The 17550-nt window shown below is 42.4% G+C and overlaps 1 protein-coding gene across 2 annotated transcripts in view; it reads right to left on the bottom strand.

Annotated features, from left to right (window-relative positions):
• Positions 1-17550, bottom strand: part of opcml (opioid binding protein/cell adhesion molecule-like) — a 111330-nt gene that overhangs the window by 29184 nt on the left and 64596 nt on the right. For both annotated transcript variants that reach the window (XM_062536616.1, XM_062536615.1), the window contains one exon: positions 13137-13369. In XM_062536616.1, the coding sequence (XP_062392600.1) occupies positions 13137-13369 (233 nt within the window). The remainder of the gene's footprint in view (positions 1-13136; positions 13370-17550) is intronic.

Genomic DNA, 17550 nt, shown 5'->3' with positions numbered 1-17550 from the left:
ATATCTGGCCATTGCAAATCCAAAACATATTAAATTGGTGGGGGGTTTTATTATTCAAAAGTGTGAGCATTTGCACAATGCCATTACTTTCGTGTGGGATAGCAGATAATCTCTTTGAAGACATCAGCATTTATAGAGACTTCAGCCACTGATATGCATCAAATGTGCATGCAACTTTGCTTGGATCTTCACGGGTAATGGATTTGAGAACAGTAATTTTGCAAGCTAATGCAATGCTGTTTTTTTCATATATAAAAAGAGCATAAGAAGAGTATTTTAAAAAAGACTACGTAGAAATAACACATGCTCCCATTTCTTACCCACAATGCCACTTCTGCCAAACCATCTACACTCTACAGTGAACACAAGCTTACGCGATACACACATTACACATTACAAGCCATCACTCTACAGTAAACACAATCTTAGGCGATACACACAGTACCCATTACAACGCCACAGCTGAAACAACAAATGCCGTATTATCCCATCCAAACAGTTATCTCAGATGAGCAAACATCTTTGGCATTAATCTTCAGTATAATTTGATAGGATTTATGTCCTCTCGTTAGTGATAAATAGTTTCAAAAAGTGTTTTGTGTGAAGTTTCCAGAAATGTTACAACACTTTAGCTGTTTAATGTCCACTAGGGTTGTTGGTACCTTACTGGCTACACTGTACATGTAGACATTCCAAGCATGATCTCAGCTACGTTTGTCCATGACCTCTGAGGTCAACCTCCCTTAGGGAGTCTGGAGTAATAACAGCTTTTCCTTATCATGTCAGCTCTATTATTTTCATTTTAAGTAATCCATCAAGACTATCCTGTTTATCCTGTTTTAATTCTATAAATAGCGGTACTTTGTCTAAGACAGACTTGTACAGTATCGCTCATGCTTCCTACGATGCTTGTGTGACTGTACAGTAACTTGTCTCCGGCAGTGAATGAAGCCTCGTACTCTGCCGTAAGGTCGGCTTGCCTGTGCAATACTTTTTGCCTTTTTTGGATGAATTGACCCCTTTACGGTTCATGTCACAGGGAAAATGCTTGTGCGTATCGGGGTCAGAAAGCTTTCCATCTCATTGAATTGTGTGTGTGTGTGTGTGTGTGTGTGTGTGTGCGTGAGAATTGACTGAAACATCAAGAAAGGAAACGTCAAGAAAAATGCCTAGTTTGTGTATATACACTGGGCTTGTCGACCAGATAGCCATATATGGCGGGTCAATGAATCTCTGACCACATACTAATGATGTCTACCCATTCATCAAGTCAAGTTGAGTCAAGTCAAGTTTATTTATATAGCGCATTTCATACATTAGATTAGATTAGATTAGATTAGATAACTTTATTTATACCCCAAGGTAGATTTGGTGTGCAGACAAGTGAGTTGGCACTTCATTAAGATATAACATACAACATAATAGACATTAAAACACATCAGACCACAACAGGACAGGCAATTAGGAACACTGACATTATGACACCACAGACAAGACAAATAGTAGCCACTTGGAAGCAGACGTTTAAAGTGCACCAGTGCATCTCATTGGTAAAAACGTATGGCCTTAGTTTCAGGTCAGTTTTGACATAGAGGTCATTCAATGTGCTTATATAAACAAAAACCAAACGGTAATAGCAGATAAAAGGATCAGGCAGACAATTGGCATTAGCTAGGACTAATTCATTGAGGTACAGTTTGTGGCGTGAGGTGGCAATGGCAGTGCATACCTTGACAGCTCAGCAGGTACCGGTCTGTGTCATTTTTCTGACCCCATGCTGTGCCCATACCCAACCTACTAGGTCCTAAGCTCTGGATCATTACAAACATTGAAGGGGTACATACTTTTACCACATTTTCAATTTGCACACATTTTTTTGTTACTCATGGAGTCACTGCTGATGACGACGTGTTAACATGTCCTTAATGTAATGCTTATCTCATCTTTGCAACAATGACAGTGTCACAGCACACCATCAGAAAACTATAGAATCAAAAAAAAGTTAATCCCTTCTATATGTATAAAAAAAACACCCCGTGATTTACCAGTCACCTCTTACACAGGGCCAAACAGCATCAACAACACAACAGCAGACTTGTGCTAAGTGCACTGGTCATGAATAAGTCATTTGGCACAGTCTCCGCTCCCTCTCAGCACCTGAAGAGAACTCGGAGAGTCTCTCATCTCATTGTTACCCTCACAGCATCAATCCCGTCCCTCTCCCACTCAGACCCCCTGGTGCTCAGTAAGTGCAGGCGACAGGGGTGTCGCGCTAAAAAACTCCACTTCATCCACGCTTAAATCTATTACATCAAATACACAAGAGCTGCTGCTCTGGGATAAGCATACCATCTATCGCTGATTCAAGTGGCTTTGGGAAAACAACTTGTGGGCAACTGAGTGGCATGAATTATACTGGCAAAAAACCTGCATACACATTTATTCATTCATTCATTCATTCATTCGTTCGTTTGTTCATTCATTCATTCATTCATTTGTTCATTCATTCATTCATTCATCCAGTATCTGAACATGCAACAGATATGTTGCATCTTGACACACGGAACTGCATTAGATACAGACTGGCCTCAAGTGGCATTGCTGAGGATGCAGGCTGTGCTGGTGATTAATTCACAAGTCAAGAGTCCCTCAATTATCCACAGCCAAACTGACCTCTGGTGCATGCTCGTACAAGAGACCAAAACCACAAAGAGCAGACATTTGGCTCTGAGTAATCACAAGGTTCACTCAACCGTCCGGGTTTCAAATCGAATGCCCAGATTTGGCTTCAGAGGCCACAGCGTCTCCATTTTGGAGCCTGAGGGGGGATGTGTGCACTGCAGTTCTACAAACTAAATTGTAAACAACTTCTATTGTTTTCTAACAAAACTTTTTGCTGCTTGAACTAAACAAGTTAATTATATTTTCTAAATATAGTTGATTCAATCGGTTGCCTTAATATTCTAATTAAATAATGACAGTAAATGAATTCATTCAGCAGCATTTCCCCATATACTGTTACAGGTGATGAAGACCATAGATTAGTCACATATAGTATTCCAAAACCTTACTTTGATCCTTGTCTAGCATAACACTTTGAATTTGTATGACAACCATTTAATCCTGTACATTCTGAAAATCAATATGGCCTTCTCCGAACCCAGAGGTATTTTAACCTATTACAGTCTCCAATATAACCCTGGAGGAAGGTACTTAAAAATACCGCAATAACCTTCATTTGACTTTAATACTCATTGAACCCGCATGAAGAATGCCTTTTCAGCAAAAGAAACCAGGGAAGGAAAAAATAAAAGTCAACGTCTCAAGTTGCATGGGGGCCCGTATGCACGCCCTCTCTCTCAATTTAACGCTGATCAATACCACAGATCAATGTTTCGGAAGATGATGAGAGCCTAGGACACCAGCTGGCGTCAGTCACAACCAAAATAGATGTATCAGTGATACATTACATGAAGACGGTAATTGGTCATAAGAGGGAAGTACTGGGCACATTTTCAAAGGCTAGGCTTCTTGGTTTCTCTGAATCATAAATAGCAAGAATGAGAATTTCTCCTCTCTTTTACCAGGAAATCACATCATTTTCTTGAAGCCCACAGTCTTGTATTTCTTTGACTCCGTGCTCTTGAAGTTGTACAATATAAGTGCAAGGCAACTACAGTGGGGGGTTTTGATTGGGGCGGAGAGGGCTATATGCTGTGTGAGAGAGAGTGCTTAATGGCCAAACACAGCGTGACATCCATGCTGAGAGGAAGAGGGGGGAGGACTGAAGACAGGGCTACAGCTGCCGGGCACGCTAAGAGCAGATTTACAGATCTTCACATGCTACCGCTACCGCTGCCGTGGCCTGGGAGCTACAACATAATTCAATTAAATAAACACATCGCACAGCAGACACGTTTTATTGGCAGCTGTGAATATTCAGTGAGGAACAACTGTCATGTGTAAGAAGTGCCACATGTGTCAGTGTCATTACTGCAACATACATTACGGTATGTTAATGTGCAGTAAACAGAGAAGATGCAATTGTCACAAGATTTCATGTTCCCTTTAGTGAAGTGATAATTACAGTAAAATGCTGGTAATTAATGTACTTCCTATTACTGTGCGTTAAGGTAGGATATCTTTTTTCATTTTTCTGCTTTTGAAACTCTAAAATATAATGGTATATAATGAAATAAGGTAAAGTGCAATTAGGTACAAAGGTCATTGAATTGGCTTGTCTGGGTGAAAGGTGGATAATGGCCCTTAAGTGGTCCTTGAGGATGTGTGTGTGTGTGTGTGTGTGTGTGTGTGTGTGTGTGTGTGTGTGTGTGTGTGTGTGTGTGTGACTAAGACCAATTGCACTTAAGGCCTTCAGAAAGGTCAGTGCCAGTGCCACTGAGGTGGCCTATTGCTAATTGGTGCACCTCTGCAGACATGTGATCTGAACCCTTGGCCGATCAGCTGCTTTCTCTGATCAGACGCTGACAACAAAAACCGAGGGAGGAGACAGGTAATTACTTGATGACTTCAAAGGTAACATTGCTAATGCTTCAGTTACATATTACAGTGGGTACGGGTTGAGAATGCACCTTCTCCCGCGGGACTCCCGAAGAGATCCCGCAGGCCGTCAAGCCGATTTTTTTCGAGGCTAAGGCAATGTACCCAAACAACCACCAGGTGGCAGAAAGTTTCATCCCGCATTTCAAAATGATGAAGACCGCATATCCGTCAATAGTCGACTCCTTAATCTCATTTAATCATTACAATGAAGGTGATGACTGGCGAAATTATTCAAACGACGTTTCAATGAACCATTGTTGAAATGAATGAAAATGGTTATAGAAAATCGCCTACAGCCTAACGCCGACACAGCTGATTCTTTGATTGATTCTAAGCTGTTTTGATGTAGGGGATGGGTAAACTGGCGCGCTACAAACATGCTACCAATCAAATGTAATATTAGTAGGACTAGCCTACTTAGACACTTTAGTCATAGGCAACGTTGCCATGTTAATTTGGGCTAGAAGTGCTTGCTTGTGGTGGCGCTCCTGTCCGCTGCTTCTCCCGAATTGTGTGGCAAATTTGTCAGCAATCAGCTTAAATGTCAAATCATATTTATTTCTCTTTGTCGCCATGGTATTGGGGGAAACGCGGAGAAACGAGATGGTCAGTCCTCGTATTTTTTCTTCGCGTTTCGTTATAAGAAATATATAAGTAATGTAATGGTCAATTTGCTGTGCAATTGACCAAGCAACCGCGGACCGACAGAAAAAGAAAGCAAACGTTGCTGCGGAAATGCTTGCTAATTTGATGTGTTTAAACGTAGAGCCATACAATTAGGTGTGTCTGTTATTATGATAATTTTCGAGCATAACTGGTTGTCCATAGCTCAGTGACAGGTGTTAATAGCCTTGCCATAAGCACTGCTGCAGGTGCTTCTTTTATTATGCGGTTAGAGCATAAGCGCTTACTCATATAGACTATACTATAACTCAGGGACAGGTGCAAAACCACCAACTGGGATGGATCGAAGGGCAAGCAAGCACTGCCACACAACGTGAAGGCCTTTGTGTTGTCAACACTAAGCAGAAAGTTTCCTACGATGGGGAGAAGTGGCCGCAAGGACTGCATCGATAAGATCAACGAATAGCCTACAGTAATGTTTTACAACCCAGCTGGTATCCGCTGTTTATTCCGACATATCCCCACTCGGCGGTAGGCCTAGGCCTATTTAACTTTTTTTTTTTTTTCAAACAACGTGCCATTCCGACATGAGGTCATTAATAGGCTATTAATGTCATAACTATTAGGCTATCATTAGGCTTACTATGCATGGCTGTAGGCAGCTATGAGGACACTGAGATCTGGACCTCATCGGTTTTGAGAGCTGGAAATACATGTGTTTGCTAAATATCGGTTGTTGTGCATGTTGCGTTCGCGACTCGGGGAAGTGAAAGCAGTTCTGTAAAGACATTGCAAGTTTTCATGGCGATCATCTGCGCAGCGCCGCGCAGCTGTAGCTGATTGTGAAAGCCGATTGGAAATACATAAGTTTAGAGCGAACGTTTCAACTATGTTTGCCATAGTAGACAAAAACACTCAAATAAAACAATAGCCTAACAAATAACTGCATGCGTAATGGACACGGCTCTATATCCTAAATAATTTTCGAGGTTCGCCATTTGGTATATGACCTATCCTTACTGACAATATTTGGATTGGACAATTTAGATTGAGCACAACTAAAGTTGCACGAAGGCAAAATACAGTCCTAAAAGCCTATTCTATATAGCCTGGCCAATATTGTAGATGTGCAAAAGCAGCATTTGCGTGCGTGCTTGCCGGTGAGGTGTAGCCTACAAAAATGAGCATAACATCTGATTATTAAAGTATGGCTATAGGATATAGGCTAGAGAAGAGTTGGTTTAAAATTCAAGTGTAGTAAAAAAGTTTGTGCACATCCCCGGTCAAGGTGCAGAACAAGAGTAGGCTAAATCATAAAAAATGGAAAAAGGTTCGCACACTTGAAATCCTCCTTTTTTGATTTGATTTTATTTTCTTTATCACAAAGGAATGACGTTTCGACCGTGTGGTCTTCTTCAGATTAAAATTCAAGTACGTGCGCTATTTAACCCCTCGAGACCGACTGCAGTCTGCTGACACAGCCAGACGACTCTCCCAACCCATTCATTCGTTTTGGCCGATATAACCCATTCATTCGTTTTGTGCGTAGATTCCTGCATGCTGCATTACCGTGATCCTTAGCCTACCTTGTGGATGATTTTTTCTCATTGGAATACAGCAGGACAGAATGCCTTTTATCTAACAAACGCAAAAGCTGAGATTGTTGGAAGGACTAGGCTACTCAACAAACTTGTTTTTCGTTTCTGGGAGATCTCGTTATCGTTTTGGATTGTCGGATTTTTATACTTATTGTTTGGACTTATGGACAATGAACTTTGAGGGGTGGTTGTTAGTGCTTTACAAAGCTTTGTGTTAATAAGTGTCGGTCCTCCTATCCTTCAGCTCACTGCGCGATGCAGTTGCGCATAGTGGCCAGCCACGAAGTCATTAACTGTTTACGACACAATACATGATATTTGTGTTTTCCGTTTCTTAGATTTAATGCATGTTTGACATGTAAACAGGCCTTCAGTCCGTTAACTTAAGGCCTTCTTTTGCATGGGGTAATAACCTAGGCTATCATGTGCGTAGTGGCTGCATACTCTTGATTATAATAAGAGGCAAATTGTTACAGGACAACTTAAACTGACTTCCCCAATGCTTCCCCGCAGCACATAACATTTTAATATAGGCTAATATAGGATGAACAAAGTCTATGGACTTGCTATATTAAATCCAGTAGCCTAATAATTCTATGTGCCACGTCTTTTCACGATTTCGCAAGTGATGTAGTAGGCTACGTTTAAACATCGACAAACGTCTGTGAGACTACCCATTTCATGAAGAGCAATTGTCTTGTGCGATCATTCCCCCTCCCCCACACTTGTCTAACCAGTTCACTAGATATTATAGCCTACCTATATGCGGCATTGAGGACGATTGCCTCCCTTCCCCCTCTCTCTCGACAGACACTTCCTGACACTAGGGCTCGGGATCAAGACATCAAAACTTCGCGGGCACAGCCATATGGCAGCTTCACTCCTTAGTTTACTATGGATTACTATGGATTTACTCCCGCCTTTTAGTGTGTTCCTGTTACTTAGTTTTTGCCTTCTTGGTAGTAGGCTATGTTGCTGTGTAGTGGGGTGTAACAGTGCAACCCACGATCGCAAGAGGAAAAGAATAAATCGCTACTATTTTTCTGCGTCTTGTCTTGTGCATCTGAATGAATGGATATTACGTTCAGTGCGCTACCAAATGGCGGCGATATTCCTAGAATGCAAGGCGTGTGCCCGAGCCCTATTATGTAAATGTAAAAAATGTGTGTGTGTGTGTGTGTGTGTGTGTGTGTGTGTGTGTGTGTGTGTGCGCGCGCTGAACCACGAATTCACACATTAACTTTTCTTTTCAGCAGACATCGCAATCATAAAAAAATCGCAAAACTTTTTAATAAAATAATGCCTCTTGTCTTAATGGGTTCCGGAGGTTCGTAGAGTAAGTTTTGAACCCCGGTCGCTGACGTATGATTAAGATGCCTCAACCAGTTACGCCACAGTTTGAGTGTCAATCTCTTCACACTTGGCCAAGAAATATAAAGGATTCAGTCAGTCGAGTTCATTTATTCGCGGCATGCACTTGAAACGCCGATCAAAAGTTCTGACATGTTAAACTGACGTTAGTCATTAATTCACCACATGATAAAATGCTGTTATATTGACGCACAGTAGCCCACGGTAGTCTATGTCTATCTCTGAATCAACATGAACATGCATAACGAGATCCATATATTCTAAGTTGCTAGAAACTTCTTTTGCGGAGCTAGGCCTACTAGTCGATGGTTACAATGAATCACCCTCACTGCCCTATCGCATATCTGACCATTCATTGTTACAATGTTACAAAATGCGCGATCTTCTCCATGCATGTAGCCTATGGTTATAAGTAAAGTGACATGATAGGCATGTAGGCCTATTAAAGATATTTCTGTTAAATACATTTTATTTTCAGTTGTCAAAAGTGGTGGGGACAAAATCTGTGATAAAGTGCTGGGTAAGCTACCCCGCGTTGCCGGTTAAAATGAACATGCCTCCGTTTTAAAATAGCCTATAGGCCTACACATTTCTAAGTATTCCTAGCATAAATGTAGCCTAAATGTCCATCTTGTCCATCTCTTTCGTCTTCGCCTTGACAATAATAGCCTATTCACGGAAATGCGGTCTTGTAACCGTAATGAATTAATGAATTAATCTAAGGTTGCCTATCAAGTCTTTCAGGTTGAATTGAAGGCTTCTAAAACCATTTTCATTAATTTCAACAATGGTTTATTGAAACGTCGTTTGATTATAATTTCGCCAGTCGTCACCTTCATTTTAATGATTAAATGAGACGGATTAAATGAGACGGATATGCGGAGCATTTCTCTCCCTCTCCATTGACCAAAACGTTGCTCTGGCATCTCTGCTGGACTGACTGAGTTATAGGCTACGTCGAGTGAGAGAGCCAGCTGTGAGGTACGCTGTAAAACATTCGAAAACTCTGAAACTGCAATCTGACATGCCGAGCGTGATGTCTCTTTTCTCTGCTTGTCACCAGCGCGGTGTCTTCGGGTTTTTCCTTGTTTTCCGGTATGAGCCGAACCTTCATTTTATTAGGGCGGTCTTATGTTGCCCCCTTGCGGTTGCACTTTTAATTAAAGTCCCGATGCTTCGGGAGTCCCGATGTGCGGGAAAGAAAGGAGCATTCTCAACCCGTACCATCTGTAGCTTTGAACATCTACACATCCGCTTTGAGCGTTTAGTCAACGTTTTTTAATGACTAGCATTTTCCCTCACAGTATTGGGTTAGAGAACTGATAGTCATATAGTCTTGGAAATTAATGTGCTTGCATGGAGTGGAATGCATTGAACAGACTGTTACATACAGTACACTACTCACTTGGTGTTCTTTCAATGCTCACTTCACCAAAACATATACAGTATAGCACATGGGTCTTCAACCGGGGGTCCGCGACCCCTAGGGGGTCCGCGGAGGTACTGCAGGGGGTCCGCGAAAATATTTCGTCTGAAGCATTTTTTTGTCTGCCAAAAAATAACATTTGTCAAAGTTAACATAATGTTCAATGAACATCGCTTCATATTCGTTTTTAAATAACACATTGTAGGCTACCCATGAATCATGCTTGTGATAATGTGATCCCTGTAACATTGTGTTACCCAATGGAACACTTTCCCCCCCGTGCGTTTTAGTTAAATAGCTTCGTTTTCAGCGGCATCTGACCATTAACAAACTCGTTCTTTTCATTCTGGGAGATAAATTACGTTTCGACTGTTTGATTCGTTTGCTTAATGTCGGGACTGATGGACCCTGAACTTTGCGGGGTAGCCTATTTGTTCTGTGTGATGTTTTGCTTAGTTTTTTATTTTAAATGAGAGTCTGCGGTCTTTGCACGTCAAGGCGTTCTGCGTGAATTCATTAATCCAACGTTCTCCGCGATGTCATACCATCAAAATGAAACGATAACGATAATCTTGTGTGTTTGTGTTTCCTTGTGTAAGACAAGTTATATTTACTCAAGATGAAGAGGCTCTCTGTCAGTATCAGGTTGAGCAAATTAAGCTTTGCCTGAATTTAGCTGAATTTATAGGCTACCACCAGAGTGGGTTAAAGCGGAGCTTCTCACACTTGAATATTAATTTGCCAATGTGAATGTAACGGTAAACACAGCAACGTTGTATCTAAGACAGCGGCAATATAAACGAAAATGATCGTAGCAGTGGTATAAACGGGATAATCAACTCCGCGCCGTGCGTTTATAGGAAAATAATGCACTGCAATAATGCCTGCGGCGTCGGGAGCTTATTAACACTTCGAACGTGCATTATTTTCCTAGAAACGCACGGCGCGTCATTGATTATCCCTTACATATCTACCTTAGTTGACCCTTGTGACATTCATTCTATTATAGGGCGAGTTTATGCAACACTATGTAAAGAATTATGAGAAACGAGTTGTATAAAGCAGTTACCCCCCTGTTAATAATAACTTATGTTTAGAATGTGTGCGTTCGTGTGTGTGCGTGCTCGTAGGCCTACGTGCATGCATGTAGGCACTAATGACTGACGGTTCAAATGATAGGCATGATTTGAGGTGTGCCAGGTGTGGGGGTCCGTGCTCAGTCTCTCTCACAGCCAAGGGGTCCTTGGGCTGAAAAAGGTTGAAGACCCCTGGTATAGCATATGGCCATTCATGGCCAAAGTCACAATATTGACATTGTGACTTTGTATTGTAAATGTACATGTGAATCAGGTTTCTCGGCCAAGTATACTTGCGTGTACAATGGAATTTGGCCTCTCTATTCATCCCATCCGTGAATTAGAGAACAAACAGACACAGTACACAGGGAACACACAGCGAGGTAAAGCACACACTAACCCCGGGGCAGTGAGCTGCCTTGATACAGCGGCGCTCGGGGAGCAGTGAGGGTCCCAGATCATGTTAAATTCCATAGCTTGACTAGTTTCCCTATCTCTCAATTTTTAAAGAATAATACCTTGTTTTGTGGAGATGGAAGAAGGAATGAGTTAGCCATTTCTCTATTTGTGGCGTAAGTGTGTGAGTTTGCTTTAAGGTGATTCAGAGAGAGTGCCAATACTGAAGAGGTCTGTTTGGCTTCCTTAAGGCATTAGGCGATTAGTCAACTCCAGATCAATTACTCCATTCATGTGAGAAACTCATTAAGCTCACCTTTATACAAAGACATGTTTATAGCGGCTTGTCGAATATCCTACCAAATATATAACCGATTGATCTCAGAACAAACTCAGAGCTTGTTTGTGATGATGCAATGATAGACATGCTGTTAACTAGGTCACCCTAAACTGTGTGAAATCTACTTCTCTGCGGGAGCGTGGCCTTGTTACAGATCCCCCAACCAAGGCACAGGCTGTAAACAGTCTAACGAACCAGCCTCATTCAGCACAGCACTGGCATAGTGTCAGTTACAGTGAAGCATTTTAACATGAAGGACATCCTCATATTATGTGCTGTGACCAGGGCATTCTGCCAGACAGACCATCAGGTTTTGGCTGCCATGCAAGCTAACCACACACTAGTGCGATGACTGCAAGACAACAAAAGTTGATGAACAGTGGCTGATTCAAGTCGCTTGAATCACCGGCTGAGAAAATGCTTCGCAAAACGTCGCCAAAAAAGCTGAAGGCCATCATGTGTCTTAGCACAATCTCGTCACCATGGACACCAAGCAACCGACGGCAACAGAGGCAAACACCACACAGACACGTAGAAAAGGCTGGAATAGTCTGCTTGACATTTGGTTGAATGTTTGCAGAACCAGATACTCTTGTAGACGAAAACGGCTAACAAAACCAAAGCTCTCACAAAACAATTCAACAAATAATAATTCAGTGAAATAATAATATTAAAAAAGCACTGGCAGTCCACTACCAACAGAGCAGAGACGATTTGTTTTCAGTTGGGTTAGAATTGCTTGGCCTGTCAAATGCAAGAAACAAACATACAGCATCGCACTGCTTCAAAGAGCTCTTTAAACAGGGGCGGCAGGAGTAAATTGTAACACATACGGTAAAATGATAGTCACAGGGTCACAGCTCCTCTCTCACTAATGAAATCATCCATTTCAAAGATATTACACCTTCAGTTTAGCCAAATTAAAAGCTTCACTCGCTCTCTGAATCATGAGGCATTCATTTGTGAAGTTCTCAGAGTTGTCGATAAATGTTTTAAAAAGGACTTATCAAAAGCAGCCCATTTACCCTATTAAGCTATGAGCACACAATGACTGCAACTCATTTGCCCTGTGCAAATAACACATGCAATCATCTTTAATTTGGGTCTTGTTGACATTTGATGCACCAAAGCCAGGTTTGGATCAGAGTTTACAACAATGGATCTTCCTATCTCATCATATGTGTTTTTTTCCCCATGGTGGTCTAAAAAGCCTGATAATTGCATGGTAGAGTTAATTACTTTGGAAATTGCACAGGAGCCTGGACCACTGTGGGCTTTTTTTCTGTCATGACTAAAAGCAATAGCCAGAATCTGAGTGCTGGTATTTGATTTATCAAGCCCCTGTGCAAACACAAAAGCCCAAAGTTTATTCTCTGTGTTGTGTCTCCGAAATCAATACCCATCATCCATTTTGAAATTAAACTCAGATTAAATCCAAACTGCATCGCGTAGAGTCACGTTTGAGGAGTCTCATTTAGAACATCACCCAGTCAAAAGGGCACTCGCGTGGCCCATTACGTTTATCTTTTTCCTCGCACAAAGGCAGCAATGTCTTAATTAATCCCTGCCTTTCATGATGTAATATTGCGATTTTCAGCTCTATTTAAGACTGTATTGACTGCCAAAAATAATGTGTTTTGATATGTTAAATGGAAGCAGTTGGGCACAAAAAAAACATGACCAGGCACACAAGAATCCCTCAACACAGTCATTTGGCTTTGAATGGAGAAGGGGAGGCTTACCTTGGACAATTAGATGCACTTTTGTTGATTTTGGCAATTTATCTGACAGTATTGAACACACGTACGGTCCTTCGTCATGCAAATCCACGTTTTCTATTTTTATGCTGTACTCGGTGTGAACTGTGTCCAGGAGAATGACGCGGGGATCCAGTGACCACTTCTCATCTCCGGCAAACAGAATGGTGGTGCGATTCAGCCATGCTACTCTCGATACTTTGCTGTCCACACTGCATCTGTTAAGGTGAAAAGGACAGATTGGCAGGGGGAGACAGGGGGCGGGAGAGAGAGAGAGGGAAACAAATGATGAAACATCACCATCATATTTCACCGTGATTGAAACAGCTTAGTGATCAAATACATTGAAAGGCAGACGTTACAATGGGCACAGAACATCACAAATATGTTATAAGCCCTGTCACTGACGCAATAAGCAATAAGAGTCTCGTGTCTCATATTTCCAGACTCCAATATCAAATGATTGCAAGAGTGAGGTCAACTCACAGAGGAGATTCCCTATGACACGTTATATCTTAGATTAAAGTAACTGAATTGTCAAGGTTTTCGCCACCAATCAATCCTGCTTTTCAAGCTATCATATTATTCTTGTAGAATAATAAACTCTTTCAAGGTGCATGGCATTGACCAAACATTGACTAATCACTACTGGGCACAGGCAAACCCATGCCTTCAATTATTTCACCTTTGTCTGATATTTGTCAAAGAATTTAGTGAACAGATGCACTCTCCATAGGTTTGTTGGTCTAGTCATATCATACACACTCCTTTTTTTAAGTGTATTTTTTTGGGCTTTTATGCCTTTAATCAGATAGGACAGTAAAGAGAGAGACAGGAAGTGAGTGGGAGAGAGAGTCGGGGTGGGATCCAGAAAACACTATGGGATGGGAATCCAACCCCGGTCACTGGCGTGCGGTGCGGGTGCCCCAGCCAGTCGTGTCATGGCTGGGGCTTTATCATATGTACACACTCTTAGAAAAAATGGTGCTATATACAACCAAAAATGGTTCTATAAACCATTTTGAAAGGTCCATCAAATGACCCCCTCAGGGTTCTTTAAAGCTTGCATGGTTCTATAAAGCACCCTATTTTGTGTGTACAAAATGTCTAGGCAAAGCCCATTGGTCTTTTCGTGCATTATTCTGTTAGCCTTCCTTCTTTCCACGCCTCAGTTGGGTTAGCAAAACCTTTCCGCGAGCTGGGAAGTTTATAATCGTGTTCTAATCGGCCCCTCTTTACAGCAAAAGTTGAGTGATATCTACAGTACAATCTGCACTAGTGAGTTTTGCCATAAACTGGGTTAGATATCTTATGCCTGGGCTTGATAAACTACACCGGAGGCACTCTCTAACCATGAAGGGCAGAAGTCTCTCTTTTAATGGGACCATTAATTCTGTGTGTGCTACGACCTCCAACAAAATATATGCTGCTCACTCAAGGGTATCCTGTTGTGCCCGTGGATGAGAACTGCGCTGCATTTTTTGAGTTTTTACCCTAATTTTGTTACAAATCCCAGCAACTGCAGCAAAGAGAGAACTGTAAAGTACTATGCCTGATAAACGCTGACATTAAATTGGATGAGTGCATGAGAGCTTAATGGCAGCACTGTAATACCAGTTATTATTGTGTGTTCAGCTCAGAAGACTGTTTGGCTCTGGTACAGTATATTTCTTTCTTTAAAAAATGCTTTTTTTCCCAGTCAATCAATTATTAAGTGTATAGTGTCTGAGGACCTGAGGCCACTTCATGTAAAGTGGAGCAGAATATAGCCTTTGAGTCACATAAAACTGTGGCCATTCTACTCAACTCTAACTTCGCAGATATCATTTAGATCAATGCAGGACACTGCTGAGAATTTCCACCCCTCGGAAGATGGTGTCAGTGGATGGGCAAGTAGGCTCTAGCAAAGATAAATGACGGTTGGCCTCTGCTTGAAGGGGGATTGATGACCATCATTACTTTTGATGCAATGTGTGGTATCAACCTGGTTTGGCTCCTTGAACGTGACACACTCATAAATATCACCCCCCATGTCCCTTGGAGATACAAGCAATATCAGATTTACACCAAATCTAAAAAAAAATACTTCTTGGTAACTCTGTTGAGAATAGAACTTCAGATCGTTTAATTTGGCCACAGATGATTTGTATCCTGGAGATTATTCAACAGGTGAAACAATGAAAAATGAATTAAAGAGCCCAAGACTGGAATAGATAACATTGTTGTTAAATGTAACTGAATTGAAATGGACTGGGGCTATTGTAAATGTAAAAAACAGCTACTTCAGTTTTCTACACACATTATTAATGTATATGTTTTTTTTACACGGCTACCAACAGTACCACAGGGATATAAAAGGCAAATCATTTTTATTAATATACTGTATTACGCATACTACATTTGAAATTCAATCGAACATCACTTCTTATGACATAATGGCATCATTTACTGCACAACGATACTAACAAATTGATGTGCAGCAGATTCTGATCTGGTGTAGATTATCCAGTCAACCCAGGTAGCTCAAAGTAATGAGAAACCTACTGGCAAGTAAAAAGAACACGTTCGAGCGAAAGGGAGCATTAAACTTGTTTGAGTGATTTCGAGTGTGTGAGAGCCTCTCTGCTGCCGTCTGCTTTGTGGACGAGCGCCGGGGACTCAAACTGGATGCGGGCAGCTGCAGCGAGCCAGTGGGGGGCGAGAGAAAGATGAAAAGTGCCGTGACGTGTCCTCTTTGGCTGATTGAAGAGCAGGCTGGCAGCCACATTCTCAAACATCAGAGGGGAGGGGAGGGGTGGGGGTGGACGGGACATGCCAGCACACCTGTTAATAGGGGCCGTGCAGGGGGAACGGAGGCGAGAGGATGACGAGGAGGAACCAGAGAGAGGATTTATACCGCACAACCCCGGTCCTCAGAAAATCCTCCCAAAAAACAGAGGGGGCAGACATGAGGGAGATACAGATAGACGATGAGGAGGTGATTTGGTCATCAATCATGACCCCCCCCCCCTCCTCCACACACACACACACACACACACACACACACACACACACACACACATTCCTATGGGATTTGGTGAGAAAGATTTAAGATCTTAATAATATCAAGACAGATCCACATTCAGCAGACCCGTGTGTGGAGGACTGGTATTGGCTGATAAGGGAGCAAAGGTCACAGATAAATGAAAGGCACATCCTCTGTGTCTTGGACCAAAAGGGCTAAGGATCACCTTATATGTCCTGGGGTAGACTTTGGTGGGCAGGCACTAACTGACCCCTGTATCCTCCGCTGCGCTTGGTCTCAGATGCCCTTAATTCTGGGTGCCCGCAGAAAGATAACCTCCCCTCAGCCCTGGCGCAGAGGCGTGGGCGCTAATTGCCCCGCTCCCATGAAAATAAACGGAAACAAAAGCCCCCCAAAGCTTTGAACTGAGCGGCACGTAGACGGAGGAGAGCGCGGCCGGGAGATGCCGGCGAGACTGCAGCCTCCGCCAAGCCACCGTGGGGCCTTCAGCAGCTGATAGCACCACAGACGGCGAAGCCACCTCTTGACTTTGTGATTTGCTTTGGTACAGAAGCGCCTCTCACCACCACAGGGGAGAGGAGAGGAGATGTCGGCTTCGGGAAAAGAAACGGAAAAAAAAACACGGAGGCCTCCTTTTCATGGTGAGCCGCCTGAGGAGCGGGAGAGTCTCAAGGCTGCTTTTTTTTTTTTTTTTTTTTTTTTGCGAGGCTGGTTTTTTTACGCAGTCCACTCTGCCACCTCACAATCCTAAAACACCCCCCTGGCTGAGAGAGCAAATGGGGTGGGATGGGGGGAGGGGGGGTCAAGGTTTTCTCTGGTCATTTCAGACCAGTTTCCCACAAACACCGTGATCACGTGACGTCACACACAGCTTGCATAGCTGCCTTGGTCTTGGTCTCGGTTCATTGGCAGTGTGACACAGTGCATTGGCAGTCTCTTTCATTGTCTCATCTAAGGGCCTCATCCCAGACCTAGACTCGGCTTGTCCAAACAATCAGATCCATTCATCCCCAGTGATCTGGGCATGGTTCACAGTAGGGGAAATTAATAACTTAATCACTTAACGTTCTGTCCTGGCCGAAGATTGAAATTCAGTTGCATTAGGTAACTGGCCTAATTGCTGCTCCATTGCTATCTCTCTCTCCTTAAAGTAACAGTCTGTTCACATCCACACTGGCCTACTTTCGTCCTCTTTCTGTGAGTTTCCGTCTCATCAAACAGCATTCAAAGAACAGAGCGCCACTTCATTCAACTAGAGCCCTTATGCACAGCGCTAAAATAATACTCTGAGGGAAAATAACCTGATGAGCACTGGCTGAAATATTATCTTTCGGCATATGCATAAATGCAGCATGAATGTATAAAGTATGCGTT

Source organism: Sardina pilchardus, chromosome 5, assembly GCF_963854185.1.
Source record: "Sardina pilchardus chromosome 5, fSarPil1.1, whole genome shotgun sequence".
NCBI classification, from domain to species: domain Eukaryota; kingdom Metazoa; phylum Chordata; class Actinopteri; order Clupeiformes; family Clupeidae; genus Sardina; species Sardina pilchardus.
The sequence above is the reverse complement of the archived record's forward strand: the minus strand, read 5'-3'. Positions and strand labels throughout refer to the sequence as shown.